Source organism: Orcinus orca, chromosome 17 (genome assembly GCF_937001465.1).
Source record: "Orcinus orca chromosome 17, mOrcOrc1.1, whole genome shotgun sequence".
NCBI classification, from domain to species: Eukaryota; Metazoa; Chordata; class Mammalia; order Artiodactyla; family Delphinidae; genus Orcinus; species Orcinus orca.
In genome coordinates, this window is record NC_064575.1 from 6,445,008 (window position 1) to 6,463,121 (window position 18,114).

The window sequence follows — 18,114 nt, forward strand, 5'->3', positions numbered from 1 at the left end:
ATCTAGAGATCAGAATCTTCTCAGCAGCTGCCTCTTCCCCAAGAAATGATAAAAGTCAATGGTGACCATCTACACAAATGAAGAGAAAGTACTCAGGGTTAACGATATGAAATTCAAGACAATATATTTAATTTTATCTTGGATCTTCACCATGTTAATGAAAGGTAAACTGGAAACAAAGCAGCATGCAAAGTGATTTGCTCTAAACCATAGCTAGTCTGCATGATCTAAATGAGTCAAAGACCTCAGAATTATATTACTGTTACTCAACCAGATTCTCCCTGATCCTAAGTTACTCACTGGTCCTAGACACAGGAGACTCTCCTTCTGTTGCTGGTGCTGGGGTACGGCTCTATCCTAGAGTGGGAGGCTCTGTGAGTCCCTGTGTGTCCGGGGAGCAGAAGCCAAGAGTCATCATACGTGGGTAGAATGGGCTGTGCTTTCACGAGGCTTGGCTAACGCTGGACTATATATGAACTTCTCAGAGGCCATAAGGGGACTGTTGGAAGCATTAAAGTAGTAATTTCAAAATTATCATCCTCAAGAAACTATTTTTATGGTTCTAAATAATAGATCCAGTGACTATTTCAAGCCATTTTCTTGAAACCTTACCACTGGCATTTGCATATTTAGCTTACAAAGTGCTACATCTTTCTCCGATGAGGCGACAGATCTTGGACTGGTTGAGAGTACTTATTATGCTTCCTCAGTGACTGATAAGAAGGCCACGGAACATGCTGGAAAGACTGGAGACTCTGGAGTCCAGCAGACAGGGCTGCTGCAGGCTCTCTGAAGCATTTATCAGTGTGGGTTCTGGGACAGGTTTCTCCTTTGAGCCTTTGAGTTTCAAAACCTGCTTTATGGGGTTCTTATGAGCATGAAAACAAAAACATAAGATTGGTAAAAAGCCTAATAATATATGTCTGCCACATAGAAAGTTCTTGATAAATGGCAGCTTTGGCATAGCTATGGTTATTGTTAAATGTGTTTATATATGCCATGGATTGGGTCATGTCTGAGAAAACAACTATAGACCAAATAGGAGAGGATTTAGACATCGTAATAAAGGAATTTCAGTATATTTGCCATTGATCAGACCTCATATTGAAGCAAAGTGTAGCGCTATTCATACATAATGTATTCATTTAATTGCTCCCCATAAATAGCATTTGTTTTTATTTTAATGGGATTAAATTGCAGTTTTGAAATTAAAGAATAAAAAGATAGTGGGAAATGGTGAATAGGCGAAGATGCGGGAGAGCTCAGGCAATAAGGACCTCATGTGCAGAGGGCCACAGCTCTGATTCTTCAGAGAGCTCTACTGCAGGCCGGCACCCAGGCTGATCAGTTCCTGACAGTTCCGTCCTACTGACCCCGGTAAAAGGCTAATGAATGTGTGAAGCAGAATTTCAGTGTCTAAGTTTGCAACAAAAGCTATACTTGCTAACATACTGTCTTGTGTCCGAAGGGAAACTATATTCCCTGAGAGACTGCTGTCAAATTGCTGATCAGATGGTTTGTTTTTGGGACAAGAATCAAGAGTTGGGTTAGGAAAGTAACAGAAGATCCTTCCGATCTGTTTTGACTTGATCTTTTGGGAACCTTTCTAGCCTCTTGACTAAAGCCATTGTCCTTCCCCACGTCCAACCACCCCCAGCATCCCCAATTCAGTGACAAAGGAAGGAAAACGTCTCATCTGATTTCTGGACGATCTCATTCCCCTGCCTGTTTAGTGACATGCTCACATTTCTTTTTCATCATTTTGCTTTACATATTCCATGGCCTGGGTATCCTGTTTACATTATTTTCTCCTTCTGCAATCCACACTTCCTTTCACTACAGCCTGTTCTTATTTTTTATTCTTATTCTACATTATTACATCTGGAGGTGGGATGTTAATTAGGCTGATTTTTCTTTTGACTACAGAGAATTTATGTTTTTGTACTGTTTAGATAGAGTGTTAATATATGCTGACTGGGAACAAATAATGGGAAATCTCTACTGGACTTTGTCTTTTCTTCTCTTCTAAAACTCTAGTTTCTCCACCAGAAGGGCCTTGTATTTGTGGGGTTTTGTCCACATATTGCAATCATTATACAGAGTATTCAATCTTTGGTGACAAGAGGTCCCATAACTCCAAAGAATTCAAAAGCTATCATCTTGTACATATCTTTAAATTATGTGATGGCTTCATGCAATCATGCACACACTAAAAATATGGCTATGGTTATAACACTGTAAAATATGGTTCTCATATAGATCTTTATCTGAAAGATAAATAAATAGCACTGCCATCAAATTTATGTTAAATGCCTTAATTTTTAATCTATAACATAATTTCTGAAAGTTCAGGATAGAAAAATGCCCATGTTTAAACATGTTTCATCTTGTATTATTGAAAATTCTTGTTGCATAATTTAAATAACTGAATGAAAAGCAAAGTAAATTGGGTTCATTAGAAAAATAATAAACTTCCTCTGTATGTTTTCAGAAGTTGATACTGAATGTAATGGTGATTTCCCTAGAAAGAGTTTAAACAGCATCAACATTATCTCCAATTTCTTTTGAGAAGACCTTCAGAAATAGGTATGTTTCAGATTCTTTTGTTTCTGCATGAACAAGGGTTGATGGCTTGAAACTATAATGTATTACTGTGGAAAGCTTTGGTCTGTTACATAAATCATCTTAACACTCAGCAAGAATTGTCCAACAGTGCCATTGATGTGCTCAAGCCAATGATCCTGCAAACAATTTTTTTGTCTTTCTTTACATGTTAGACAATAGCAATAAATCATCTTCATTTAAAAACACACAATGTACTAATTTTTCAAGCAACAGTTATCAAAATGCATTTTGGGTAGAACGTACCACATTTATTTTATTTGTGCTCATTAGTTTTTGTAACCTTATTAAGTAAAAGGCAATGAGAGCTTCATTTGTCATAGAAGCATTTGTTGTGTACCTACTGTGTGTAAGGCATCCCACAAAGTATGATTTGAGATACAAAGAACTATAAGAGCTTGTCATAAAGGAAGTAAATTAGAAGAGATATAAAAACTTAGGCTTCCAATAAACAGCATGTTCGATTGTCAAACTAAATGATATCTGAGTGTAAATGAAAGAGGAATTATTTGAAGCTGGGATGATGGGGGGTGGGGAGGTTGTTATAAGCAGATTTACCCTGATAACAGGACCTGAAGATCAGACACTTCTGCTGAGATGCAGTAGGTGATGAAGGGAAGACCACAAAACTGACAAACGAGCGAGTCCAGACAGTGCAGCAAGGAGGTTCAACAGGGAGGTCAGGTCTTCAACATCTAAGAAAACTTCAAGGGCAAGATTGAGCCCACTGATCAAAAGAAACTCTGGGGTACTGAGCCCAGTGTGAGCCTCTTTTGGGACTTGTTTTTATTGGGTCATTGAGAACCACGGTGCAAAGCCTCAATGAGACCAGAAAACAGGGTTAGCTTGAGGCCGCCCCAGAGAGTATCTGACACTGGGGCTGGGTTTGGGAGAGCTCTGACCTTGAGCTGGGGTTAACAGGCTGAAGCTTTCAGGATCTGTGGGTGTTAGGGCAGTGGGCCGAGCACTCTCAGATCAGGGGTGGGCAGGGCAGGGAAGTCCAGCACTCTTCTGTGTGCCATGACTGCTGCTAGGGCCACTCTCAAAAAAAAGTTTCTGGGAAACAAATAATGTGGCCCCCCACCTACCCCCCAGCACAACCCAAAACCACACATGGATGATGACTAGGGAGAGCATATTAAAGTGGGGAAGCTACTTCTGAAACCCTAGTGGGGGGCCCAAGGATGTTCCGGTAATAGGTCATCGTTCTGTATTCAGTGTTTAAAGGGGATAATTAAAACATTTAAAATTTCATTGCTTAGCATAGATTTTATGTACAAATGCAGTCCATCTTTTTTAGTTTTCCAGATGTCTTCAATTCTCACACTGAGTTCTGAGATTCACTTCTACAATTTTTGGGGGGTTTGTTTTATAAATAATACATGTTAATGAGTGAAAAAGAAGAAAATATACCTGAAAAAAAATCACTTGAATTCAACCACTCAGGAAAAAAAAAAACAAACCTACACTATTAAAACATGTGCATTCTTTCAAGAATCTTTTCAGTCCATATTTGCTATCTTGTTTTGGGCTTTTGTTTTGTTTTTAATAAAGCTCTGATTTTGGAGCTAGAAATGCTATATGCAAATCTCATCTCATCTCTTAGCAGGTGTAGTTACTTAATTCTTCTAAACCTTAGTTCCCAAATCTGTAAAGTAGGGTTGATAACAGTATTCAATTCATTAAGGGTATATCAGGATTAATTGAGATAAATGAGATAATGATTTATATCACTATTATTATTACAAATTACATTATTATTACAAATTATTATTACAAATTATTTAAATTTGAGTAATATACTAGCTCATAAGAGCTATCAATAAATGTAAGCTATATTATTATACCATCATATAATTTAACCTGGTCACTTAAAAGGATGTGAATATTTTTCATGTCAATAGATATCATCTATTACATTTTGCTTAAATGACGACATATTATATCATTGTGTGCATGTTCTGTAATTTATTCCAGTTTCTTATTACCAAACATTTAGGGTATTTCTAATTTTTCTCTGTTATGAACCTCACTGTGGTGAATAACCTTATGCATTTTTTTTCTTAGGATAATGTTCTAGAGTTCTATATTTATGCTCAAATGAAATTATAGAATGCTCGCTCGAGAGAAGACCTCAGAGACTACGCTCCCACTTTGTAGATGCGAAAAATGAGTAAAGAGGTTAAATGATTTGCCTGTATTCAGAGAACTAGTTGAGCAGAGGGGAACCCCATAGCATGAATACATAGAATTTTTTACATTTCATAATTGAATAAAATGCATTGGGTTTTTTTTTTTTAATTAATTAATTTATTTTTGGCTGCATTGGGTCTTCGTTGCTGTGCGTGGGCTTTCTCTAGCTGCGATGAGCGGGGCCTACTCTTCACTGCTGTGCGCAGGCTTTTCATTGCAGTGGCTTCTCTTGCTGCGGAGCACGGGCTCTAGGTGCACGGGCTTCAGTAGTTGTGGCATGCAGGCTCAGTATTTGTGGCTCACGGGCTCTAGAGCGCAGGCTCAGTAGTTGTGGCACACGGGCTCAGCTGCTCCGCGGCATGTGGGATCTTCCTGGACCAGGGCTCGAACCCGTGTCCCCTGCATTGGCAGGTGGATTCTTAACCACTACGCCACCAGGGAAGCCCAATGCATTTGGGTTTTTTTGTTTGTTTGTTTTGTTTGTTTTTTTGTTTTTTGTTTTTGCGGTACGCGGGCCTCTCACCGTTGTGGCCTCTCCCGTTGTGGAGCACAGGCTCCGGACACGTAGGCTCAGTGGCCATGGCTCACGGGCCCAGCCGCTCCGTGGCATGTGGGATCTTCCCGGACCGGAGCATGAATCCGTGTCCCCTGCATCGGCAGGCGGACTCTCAACCACTGCGCCACCAGGGAAGCCCGCATTTGGGTTTTAATATACTATTTTAAAGCATGTACGGCCTTTGAGCTTTAATAAAATTTTCTTTTTTAAGAAACCTGTGCTAAATTGATTTTTGCTTATGGTCAGATTCTTTTTGCTAAATCATATATAGGCAGCCAGCATGGAATTAAGCATTCAGTGTTGGCCTATTTTTATATGTACATATTTTTATGTAAACTTTAAAATACACACTGTATGTGTTTATGGCCATTCTTTTCATTTTTTCCCATTGTACAGAAATCAGTAAATGTTGCATATGTAAACCCACATTCTTCATGAAAAGGCCAGATTAGCAGAGGAGCTAAACAGATGGCCTCTGCTCTTGGTCTGGCTCCTCCCACAATCAAGAGGGCCAGAAAAAGGAAAGATCATCATTCTCCAACAGGCAATTCCCACTGTTTGGATCTTTTACCAGGAAGCAATTGCAGTTGGATCCTTAGGTATCCGAGGACCATCTCGCTTCCTACGTCTTCACTACCAAGAAAGCTTATGCTGAAGCGGAGCTGAAGATAGGGGCAAGGGGAAAAAAAGATGAACAATTGGAGATAATTTCCTGAGTTTAAAAAAGATAGAATTCCTCCTCCTTCGGTTTCCCAGGAGCAGCATCCCTGAGAAAGCAGTGGAAGCGGTGCGACGTCTGTGATGCAAAGACCTCCTATACTTTGTTTATCTTTTGGTGGAGAAAAGGAAAAACGACAAGAAGGGGAAGAGTCCTGGACCCAGACAAGGAAAGCAATGAAAATACAGAGGAAAAGGGAACAGCTATGGAGGCAAAGGTTTGGAAAAGGCTGGAAAAGACGGGAAAGAAGGAATCACCACTTTGGATAAAAGAAGCCAGGGACTGCAAATAAACACCTCACCTCTGCACAGCTTATATGTGTGTTTGAACAAATATGAAATTGCTGCTTTGGTAGGGAAGAGAAGGTCAAATATTTGGTTCAACCTGCTGTTTTTCAGAGTATTCCCACGCACGGTAACACATGCAGTTATCTGAATACTAACAAGGTCTGAGGTTAGCACATCAACATTTTGACCTTAAAGTTCTAAAATACAGTGAGGCCTTGCTGCCCATGGATGGAGTCTGACTTGGGCATTAGGCCTTTCCGGGCCAGGAACTTAGCTGGGATATGTACTATCTTTTTGATGTTTGGCCAGTCCCTCTATCATTATCATCCTCCAAGAATTGTTGTAAGGATTAAATGAGATAATGAGTGCAAGGCCTTTGCTTAGTTCCTTACAGACACAGGTAGCTGCCAACTGACAGTTGTTATTATTATGGATCGACTTCATTCTTTACCAAGGAGGTAGGGGAGTGCTAACCTAAACTTCCAGCCAAGCAGAAGCTTCCTACTAAAACTTACCATCGTCTTGGCAAGCAAGACATTTAACTGAAGTCAGAGCATAAGAAATAAACAGCTCAGTGCTCACAGTACAGGTGAGTTCAGGCTTCCCTGAAGGCAACTTCCGTACAGGGCGCTGGCCCTGCTCTATCCCTGCCCCCAGCTCCCCCTCTCCATGGCCACTCTGGTGTGTGAGTTCAGAAAATAACTACTCACAATGGGCTTAGCTATTCTTGAATGCAGGACTTCTCCTGAAATGCTAGGAGGCCCAGTCACATCCAAGGAAGGCTTCATTACTGGTCTCAAATCATGACCCTCAGAGCCCTCCTGAGTTTCAGACCAGGATGTTCTATTTGAAAAACCTGATGCCAAAACCAAGAAGTCACTTGTTTGACTTTGCTTGCGACAGGATCAGTGATCATAACTTACAAAGAGGAAGGAGTGGATGGAGAGCATTTTCCAAGACAGCCACCAATTACTCTCAAATCATTAGGATTATAGTTAGAAATTTTTATGTCCAAACTGAGAAGTAACACAGGAGAAAGAACACAGGAGAAAGAAAGAAAATGTGGGATAAAGATGAAACTGAAACTCTGTGTTTCTGGGAAGTCCAGCTAAGTCTGCTCTAAAACTAAGGAACTGAAACTGCAAAGGGAAACTTGACACTTTTTTAAAGGTGTTTGGGTGGCAGGTGAGGATATGAAGAAGGTGGTCTCAGAAGATATAGGGATGGGTGGAAAAACAGCTTTTCTAAGCCTCAGTGTTCTTTTACTAAAAATGGGCAAAGTCGCTTCTACTTGACATACGGGCATAATGACATTTTAGTGTTTGTTTGGAACAATCTTAAAGTGTCTTGGAAGTAGAGTTGGCATGGACAGATAACATCATTCAACATATTGCTATTCTTAACTTGAATATCATACCTATTTTTTAGACATCCTTTAGTGACAGGTTTATTATGAGTGATAAAAAAAAAAACTAACACATATATATATATATTGCAAAATTTAACAGGAAGGATCATTTAGTTTTTCATCACTGCTCATGTGCTAAAGAAAAACAGCTGCAAAAAAATACGATTCTGAACAAGCTAAAGGGCTGTTTTCAAAACGTATCAAAATCAACTGTATAACTGGTCAGGCTGTGTGTTAGAGTCACAGCACCTCTTGCTGGTGCCTAAATGTCTTGGTGTCACTTGACAGCTGTTCACTGAGCAAACCATCCTTCACATGGAGCTCGATGCTTTTGGAGAATCTGTTTTTGTTACACATGCTATTCCATACAGATAGTTTCATAATTTTTATCACTGAAATGCATTTGCCTAATGCTTGAAAAAAACATACTATTAGACAATTATCATAAAATTTTCAAGCATACTCAGCAACAAACATTTATTTTCTGAAATAAAAAAATGAGTCTTGCATTCGCAAATCCCACAGCTTGGAAATGTATATGATACACAACATTTAACCTGTCAGCAGCCTCATTAGTGTCAATGAGTAGGAACTGGCAATCAGTAGATGGTGTGCTCTACATGTGTTTGTGTTTTAAAATGTTCCCAAAATAGCTATGCTAGAGAAGTTGATATAAAACACTTCTACTGGAGAAATGAATTTCAGTTTAGATTTTACTGTCTACTTAAAATTTTTTTGAGGAATTCTGTTTCTCATGTAACTGATCATTTATAGGTTAGAGTCGATACCCAACTAATAATAATAATAATAAAGACTGGGTGGGTAAAAAATCATCTAAATTTCAACCATACCAAAATGTAAATGATCAAGAAAATCTGCAGAAAGACTAATGTGTGCTTGACTATCAAGAGCCCTAAGATATATATTTGCATGGCGCCGGTATTCAGTATCCATACAGCTATTAAGACATTTTTATAAACTGTATGAAATATGTGAGCTATTTCAAGATATAATTCTGAAAAACAGATTTCCATGTAAGAAGCCAATTTAGGAAGAAAACAACATAAACAATAGTAACTTGTGTGCTCGAGTGAAGCATCTTTTTAATTTTGAGTAATGAAGATGTCAAGCCAAATGCTAGAGTAGTTTAACTTAATTAGGTGGCCTATTTTTCCAGGCAGCCTTTCATTTCCCATTGAAAACTCAGCTTGTATGCAAGGCAAAAGAGCAATTTTGTCTGTAATGAATACCTCCGGGACTGCGCAGAGTAATCATTTGAACGTTACACTGAAGACTGGTTTGAGTAACTAGTTTGGGCTTGTTAAGATGTCAGACTTTGCTGGACTAACTAGATTACTCAAAGCCTGGCGGTTTTGCTATTTTATTGGGTGAATGGTCAAAAAGTCAAGCTGACCTTACTCCCGAAATTTCTGCCAAAAGGAACCAATCTAAAAGTAATTGGTCTAATTTATAGTTCAAATTTATGTCATGATCATGGAAATTTTATGGCCTAAGTCAAGAGATGTTTTTTCCAAAGTGCTCTTAAAAAATATTATACTTTCCAGGCCCTGTTGTCATACCTCATTTATTTTCTATCTAACCCTGAGAATTTTCTCATTAGGAAAACATGTAACTAAAAATACAGATATAGCTATTAATATGTTTGCAAACCTCAAAATATTACAATTCTAACAGTAGATTTAAGAGAACACTGCACAAACACACCATTGTAAAGCAATTATACCCCAATAAAGATGTTAAAAAAAAAAAGAGAACACTGCACAAAAAAGAACTTGGAAAGTCCTATTGGTTCTGCTGCCATTATATTGCATATGACAAACAGCAATCCGATATTATTGTAAGAATAAATGCCTGTTATTATCTAGTCTATTATCACATTAGTTCTCTGAGTCTTGGACTTGAAATAATTCTCTGAGGAGACAGAAGTGCTGGTGTCTTTTGTTAATGTGCAAGGTGCTGACACTCAGGAGGAGGGGTGTTCCTGGAATGGAATGGGCTAAATGTCTGCACAGGAGGGCTGAAAACCATCGCAAGTAGAAGACTCAAAGAGTTAAGGTGATTGAAACATGTACACAAAATAATGCTGCACACTTCCAACATGTCGGGCATCATCTAAGCACAGGAGATCCAGAGAGAAAGAAGGGCGAGTCCTACCACAGTCAGGTGGGCAGGCTACATGCCACAGCAGGGCAGATGTGTGCCTCGGTAACTCCAACCAGATGCTGGAGAGGCACGGAGGTGTGTAAGGAAGGAAGGAACATGGATCGTTCAGCAACAGCAAGAGGAGAGAAGGAAAGATGGAAATGAGGTAAGATGAGCTGAGTTAATGAGAACCTTTGAGGTCCAGAGCTCAGGCAGTAATTACACAGAAGGAAAAGAGGAGACAGATTCAGCAGTGATGCAGAGATGTAGAGTCAGAACTACCTGGGATCAACTCAGGGCTGAGAGTGTAAGGGAGACTCTTCAAGTTTCTGTCTTGGGTGACGGGGCTGGGGGTGGTGTTAACTCTCACGACTATAGGCAATATAGGAAAAAAAGAAGTTTGGGGTGAGGGAGTGGGCTGGAGGTGATGAATTTCAGTTTGACGAATGGATATGTTGAGTCTGAGCTGCTGTTAGGGACAGGTGCCCAGGGAGGTTAGAAATCAAACCTGAAACTCACATGAGAGCTGCCCTAGATGGCGCTCTTCAACTTTTCCATTCAAGATGGATGGTACAAAATGCACGTTAGATGCTTAGTTGTAAGATTCCAGGAAAAAATAATATTGCTTTATTTTATCATAGTTATTTTTAATCTTGAAATTTGAGGAACCAGGTAAGAGAGACAATTCCAGTGCAGGAAGAAAAAAGAAGCAGAGAAAGCTGATCACAACCTGAAAATAATCTAAAACAGGATCTTAGGTCAGGACATGTAATACTTAGGGTTTACTATGATGTGCAGAATTAACAACAAAAATTAGTTCAAGCTTAAAGGATAACTGTTCATGGAAGGAAGGAGGATGGAAGGAAAATACGAGGAAGGGGAGAAGGAATGAAGGAAGCAGGGAAATAAAGAGGGAAAACAAGCAGAAAGAAATGGTTTACTGGAGTCAAGGCCAAGGTCAAGGAGGAAGTGATTTATTAAAAAACATGGTTCAATCAAGTAACCAAATCTTCTCCATGATCTGACACCAGAAAAATCTTCTGATTTTCCCTGTCAGGTGATTATTTCTCGTGTGTATGTGTGTGTATACACACACACACACACACACACATTAAAAAAAAACAGTCCTTCTCAATCTTTTCCACACAGTTCCTGAACTGAGACACAGGTGAGAAGTGAAGAGTTCCTATGTCCACGGAACTGGTAAAGAATGTTGCCAGTGTGGGTGGAAAGCATGGAATGAACAGGTAGTCGTGGAAAATGATATTTTTGTAACTTCCATAGAAGAAAAAGAATGAGGAAAAGAAAACGGAAAAAATAAGTAAATAAATAGATAAATGACCTTGGGGCCATAGAAAGTTCCTGTCAAGAGAACCGGACTCCTGTTTCCTTTGATGTACTTGGTTCAAATGAACATTTATATCTTGAGCATAATCAATCACATACAAGGAATTACAGAAGGTACTAGAATTGTAAGGGCTGGAGAAAGGAGCTTGAGTTTTTCAGGGAAAGAGAAGGATCGATCCCCAGCATGAGTGGGCCTGGGCTATTCTGGAGAAGGGGCAGAGCTCTGGTGGGCAGCCCAATCCCCTTCCACCTCCTTGTTGTGTCCTTCGGCATGTTGGTCAATCAAACATGACACGTTAAGAATGACAAAGGAGTGTGTGATGGCCAGTGGCCCCTCCTCATGTCTGGCTTCCCTTCCATTAGCCACTCACATTTTCCCCCAAACTCTACAGAAGGGAACCTGCAAGTTCATGAGGTATCAAGCAACATGGGCCCCCTTAGCCAGGGTCTAGAAACCCACAAAGAAATCTTGCATTGCATGGTTCAAACGCTACCCAGAGTAAGAAAAAGCTAAATGGTGTCTAAAGCACTGAGTGGCCAGCACACTTAGGGCTATTATAGGAGAAAACAGTCAATATTCTAAGAACGAAGCCGGGAGAAGTGGAAATGTCATGGGTTTTTATTGCATACTTGTCAGGCTTATTATAGGGTGGTATATTCGATGTAAAAGCTGCCTATCGATTACAAAATTATATGCAAAAAAATTTAAGGATTTGTATACACTAGCTTAAGAGGTATAGAATTCACGTAGTAGATAGTGCCAGAGAGCCCTCTGGGACTGTCTAAAAGAATATCATTAATTTTTACAGTGTCCTTCCATTTCTGGAGCCATTCCAGCACTGGCTTTCTATAAAAATCATTTCAAGTTTAGAATCATGCTATTTGCCTGCAGCAACGTCACAGGAGCAGTAGTGTGCCATATGCTACTACTTAGCAACTTAGTCTGTTGAGTCCCAAAGCATGTACTGATTTGACAATTGAACAGGAATTAAAATTGTTGAGAGATACTAAGAGGCAAGTTGTCTTGGATTACTCGACTATGCAGATGTTTGATGTTATGTAGGAAAAAGAACAAAGCTATTTTTTTTCCTGCAGGATGACTAAAATCTTATTTATAGTTGCCGAAAGGGGTAAATTGATTAAAATTCCCAAAAGAATACCAGGTAATGAATTCTTGAATATACCATATTACAGTAAACAAAAGGAATGTCAAGTGTAAAATTTAGCTAAGGCCATTCAACTTACGTAATTTGTGAAGCTTATTCTCTGCCAGAGTGTATATTATTTTACATTAGTGGAATTTTTGAAATAGCACATTCTAAAAACATTTTCATATGTGCTGCATTATTAAAAAAACAGTTTGCTTCAGGCACACAAACCGGCTATATCTTTACAAAGCACATAAAGTATCTGGAGCGCTTTACTCCTTCATGAATTATCACTGGCATTTAAAACATTCTTGGTAACTCTTGACTTAAATATTAAGAAAAATAATGTTAGTTGTTTGATTTTAGTCAGGGTTTAATATTATTCATTGTACTTGAATTTAAAAATCTAAGTTGTTATAATGTATATGCTTTGAATTTCCAATCCTTTATCCAAAAGTCTTTAAGGCGGACATAATGATTCTCTGAAAGGGAGCAGCTGCTTTATAACAGCAATCATTTATTGAGTTTGTGTTTCTACTGTTTCAAACAAATTCAATTAGCCCTTACACTTCAAAACCCTAAAGGCAACAAAGAGATGATACCAGGTTGCTTTAATCTAATAGTAATACTAAACTTGTCAGTACAGTTTTGGGATTGATGGTTGGAAGAAAATTAATAGTAACATTTTTCATTTTTTAATCAAACAGTCCTACTCAGAACTACCTATGGATCCTGCCGGCTACTTAGCTGAATGAATTCAGTTAAGTAAAAATTCTAAACGCAAAGCCCAGCCTTCCAAAGGTATTCTGAGAGTGATCGACTCAGTTGAATGGAAGGAAATGTAGTCCGGATCTTTGAACTTAATGATGACCTTCTCATCTGAACAATATAGTATAGTTTCCAGAATGTCTGCCAGAGAAGGCAGTGATCATAATGACTTCTAAACGCAAAGTTCATGGAGAGGCAGGCCTGCCTCTGTTTTGAGTTAAGCCTGAGACATTTTGTTCTTAGAGAAATTTCAAAGCCCCATAAAGTGCACCCCTGACACATACATTAGATTTAATTCACTGACAAGCACCATGAAGAAAAATCGTTCTATTTTTGTGCCCTATTCCCCCACCCTTCCCAGTTATCAAATCTATTTGGGCGGATATGAAAACAACTGTTTTCAATGTTTGAGTTTATGCTATAGTTACTGACACATGAAACTCCAAGCTACCACGGTTATACTCGTCCAGAAAAAAATATGTGCAAGTCCACACAATGCTCCTGTGAACTCTCCCTCACTTTCATTTATTCATTTATTTGTTTTTGCTTACAAGGTTCTTACATACCATATTATAGTGGCCCCCTAGGGCAGTTACCACTTTGCTTCAAACGCCCTCTGTGGATCAAGGGGCCTGGTCCTAAGTATCTAAAAATAAATAGCCAAGCCTTCACGTCTATAAATGTAACCATTTACATTTTCATTGGACTTCTGTTGTCACTTCTCATGATTAAATACCTTGTCAACCATTCCCAGGGAAATGGATACAAACGTGCCCTTCAAAGGTTTCCCATCATATCGCGGATTTTGGCTTGAAAACAGACATAGAGCACTTTCTGGCCCTGCGATTCTGGAGATCAATGGAACATTTTATTGAAAACTGCCCCAATAATTGATCATTAAAGCTATTTGCGACATGTGTAGCTTATAATAATTAACTCATCTATAGTCAGAAGCTCAAATAACCTGCACCTGTAAAGACTTTATTTCCTAAAGGTAAAACAACTGTTTAGGAAAGATCATGCTGGCAAAACAGCTGCTTGCCGTTCTGGAGAGGAAACAAGGTATTATCTTTCAACAAATGCCAACTCTGGTGTTTTATCAGCTCGATCTCATTAACTGAAAACAAGGCTTGAATGCTTTGTTTATAAATTATGATTATTCCTGATTGCGGCAGCTACTGATAGTGCTACTCATTTGCAATGCAACTCTTTGAATTTGTTTAATTACAATTTGAAACAAGGCAGAGAAGATTAATTAACCCACCTGGCTGGCTGGCACATAGTCCTGGCTCGGCTCTGTCATGCTCATATACATGTTCTCACCGTCAAACTGCGAATGAAATAATAGTAAACATTCAGCAATCTTGACTGTGTGCATGTTTGTTTTGTTTGTTTTGTTTTTTTCCACCATCAAACTGGAAAACAGTAGCCATAAAAAAAAAATACTGTGGTTGGAAATATGCAAAATCTGTCACAGCAAGAGAGCCACATCTATTCTTTGATGTTTCTGTTGTCATTTTCCTGACCCTGGATGTCAGTGATTTGGAGTAATTAGTGCTCTAGTAATTACAGCAAGCAAGCAAGAAATGAATGGTTTCCTTTCATCTGCAATCTGTTTTAAAACAAAATGGCTCATTTTGCGTACCACGTATATACATATTGCAGTTCGGTTGTAATGAAGTACTAAGTGGATGGCATGATTTCTGAAAGAAAAGGATAATGGAAAATACACTGAGGCACAGCTCAATGCATTCTGAGTTTGGCTCTCAAAAATGAAAAAGTGCAGAGTTTTCATAATAGACTGAAATTGGCTTCATCACAATAGCCTTATGATTAAAGAAGTTTATAACAATATTTGAAAAGAGCACGTGCCACTACAAGCGTGCTAAGAATGATAATAATAATGGATAACAATAAAAATATACAGGCTCGATGATTAAATTTTCCTCTCCGAAGTTTTTCAAAGACACAGAATTAATGTAAGTATTACAAATGCATAGAAATCCGTATAGGAATTTAAAAATTAGGAACAAGATGGGAGGAGAAAATTCCTGGGGGCAGTTCGAGTGCAGAGCTGTGGAAGAGTTCAAACAACAACAACAACAGCATACTTTTCATTATTCGGGTTTCTGAAAGCAGTAATCACTCCATTCAAACTTAATCCTCAGCTATCTTCAGTCACTAGATAAACGGGCAAAGCATTTCCCTTTTAGTTAAAAGAAGAATTTTCCCAAGGAAATAATCAAATGGACTAATACAGCCAGCTTCAAAGAGCTGAGTCTGAATGTTCTTTCATTGCAGACTAGTTTCAGACACGGGAACTTGAAAATCTGAGAAGTTATTTTTCAAGACACAACAGTGTTCCTGATGGAGATACACGCGCACAGTTCTGTGGATGTACTTTTACGCCACCGGAAAACCGTGTTATAGACATGGCATAAGAGGCCCTGCGAACGCTGGGGACACACCACACCTTCGGAACTGGCTCTGAACTACAGTCAGCAGCAGTCAGTGCCCTGAAGAGTCGCATAAACGTGAGCTGCACAAGTAAAGACCTCCCTAAGGACACTGAAGCACTCATCAAGTTCAAAGAACCAAAGGATTTCCTCACACATCATCCTGCAAATGTATTTCATGTTTTGTGAACAGACTTACCTAAACAGATCTGAAGTCACTCACTGAAAGATGTGGTTGTTTGGACAGATCAGAAATAGCACACCCAGAAAAGAACAGCTGGACAGTTTGGTTGCTCTGTCATCTGGCATAGGAGCCCTGAGTCCGAGTGACTTACCCAAGGTTGGTTTTCCATCAGTCAGGTGAATGCCTTCAGCCCAAAGGTAGTCTAGCCCCAATCGATCCGCCTGTTACTCCTACCGGCTCAAAACCTAACAAAGAGCATCATTTAGCATTTCTCCACCGCCACCCACTGTTGGTTTGTTTATAAATGTTTTTAATGTTAAGATGCCAAAGAACCATTTAAAATATGGACAGTTTCTCTGACTGTGGCAAACTAAACTGAAGTAGTGAAGTGAATCAAATACTCCACTGCCTATGCATATTCTATAAATGTGTTACTTTCTATTTCATCTTCTCTTACTCATTTTCTAAATCTGGTGTCATTCTCAAGCCAACTAAAGCTTTGAAGTTTTGGTTTTAGTCTATCCAAAGTGTATGCTAATTGAATACATGCAATGTTACTGCTCCTAAGGACTCTTTCCTCAAAAAGTATCAGCGCTTAAGTAATATTGAGCCAAGGCTGAAAAAGCATTTTAAATAAAAGATATGTGGCTACAAGAAAAACTATTTTTTTGAGTATATTCTATGTGCCTGTAACCTACTTGTATCTTTACATGTATTAACTGATTTAATTTTCACAACAACAAAGAGTTAAAGTATTATTATTACCTACAAAGGCACAGAGAATCAAAGCTAGAGGCTCGAAATTACACAGCTACTAAAAGGCAGGGCTGGGATTCAAACCCAGGAAACCTGACTTTCTAGCACATGCATGTAATCCCCATAACAAATATAAATATATTCTGAATCATAATGATGAGTAAGCCATCAATTCTGAAAATGTCAATATATTATCAAAGCAGAGTGATGACAGTATCTCAATGACGTTGAGATACTGTACAGAATTTCTATGGTATTGTGAGGCTTTCAAAAAAAAACAAGAGTCCCAGTGACCTGGCAATTTAGTAATCAGGCTGGCAGAATGTTCCTGGATGCTTTATAATTAAGCCTTAAAACACAGGGAGGTGGTTTGACAGTTAATTTTTTGTTTGTTTGTTTGTTTGTTTGTTTTGCGGTACGCGGGCCTCTCACTGCTGTGGCCTCTCCTGTTGCGGAGCACAGGCTCCGGACGTGCAGGCTCAGCGGCCACGGCTCACGGACCCAGCTGCTCCGCGGCATGTGGGATCTTCCCGGACCAGGGCACGAACCCGTGTCCCCTGCATCAGCAGGCGGACTCTCAACCACTGCGCCACCAGGGAAGTCCTGACAGTTAATTTTATGTGTCAATTTAGCTGGGCCACAGGTGTCCAGATATTTGGAAAAATATTCTGGGTGTGTCTGTGAGGGTGTTTTGGGACAAAACTAACATTCAAATTGGTAAAATGAATAAAGCAGATTGCCCTCCCTACTGTGGATGGGCCTCATCCGATCAGTTGAAGGTCTGAATAGAACAAAAAGGCTGACTTTCCTGAGAGTAAAAAGGAACTCCTCCTGCCTGACTGCTTGACCTGGGACACCAGTCTTCCTGCCTTCAGACTCCAACTGAAACATCAGCTCTTCTTGGGTCTCAAGCCTGCCAGCTTTTGGACAGGAACTATACCATTTGTTATTGTTTGAATATTGTTTTTTATGAAGAATAAACAAACAACTCCTGGGTCTCCAGCTTCCCAAGTACAGATCTTGGGACTTCTCAGCCTCTATAATCATATGAGCCAATTCCTATAATAAATCCTCCCCTCTCTCCACCCCCCTCCTTCTCCCCATGCCTCTGTCTATATATATATATATATATATCTCAGTATATCTCTGTCTATATATATATCTGTTGGTTCCATTTCTCTGGTGAACTCTATACAGGTGGCTTCTTCTATTACTATCAAGATATTCACAACTCCTCTGAAAGTTTATCTCTGGAGGACCTGAAATGTAGAGACACATAAAGAGATGACCTCTATCTTACACTACTGCCTGCTTTCTAGGGGAGCGGAAGCCACAGTGATTTTGCTGTGAGAGTCTCTGGCCTCACCATGCCCACTTCCTGTGCCCCGGTCCATGTCACATACATCCGCACCTCTTCGTCCAGACTGCCTTCCTTCCCTTTTACTTGTTAAAATGTTTCTTACACCCCTCAGTTCCCTTTAGTCAGGGCTGTCTCTAGCCTCTGGGCA

At 39.4% G+C, this 18,114-nt stretch overlaps 1 protein-coding gene across 4 annotated transcripts in view; it reads right to left on the reverse strand.

The window, feature by feature from the left end:
- TOX (thymocyte selection associated high mobility group box) overlaps positions 1-18,114 on the reverse strand; it is a 298,273-nt gene that overhangs the window by 138,229 nt on the left and 141,930 nt on the right. For 2 of the 4 annotated variants that reach the window (XM_004274988.4, XM_049700748.1), the window contains exon 2: positions 14,475-14,540. The exons of 1 other annotated variant lie outside the window; for it this stretch is intronic. In XM_004274988.4, the coding sequence (XP_004275036.1) occupies positions 14,475-14,540 (66 nt within the window). Of the gene's footprint in view, positions 1-14,474; positions 14,541-16,001; positions 16,122-18,114 lie in introns of those variants that run through there. One more of the 4 variants, XM_049700747.1, reaches the window with a different exon arrangement.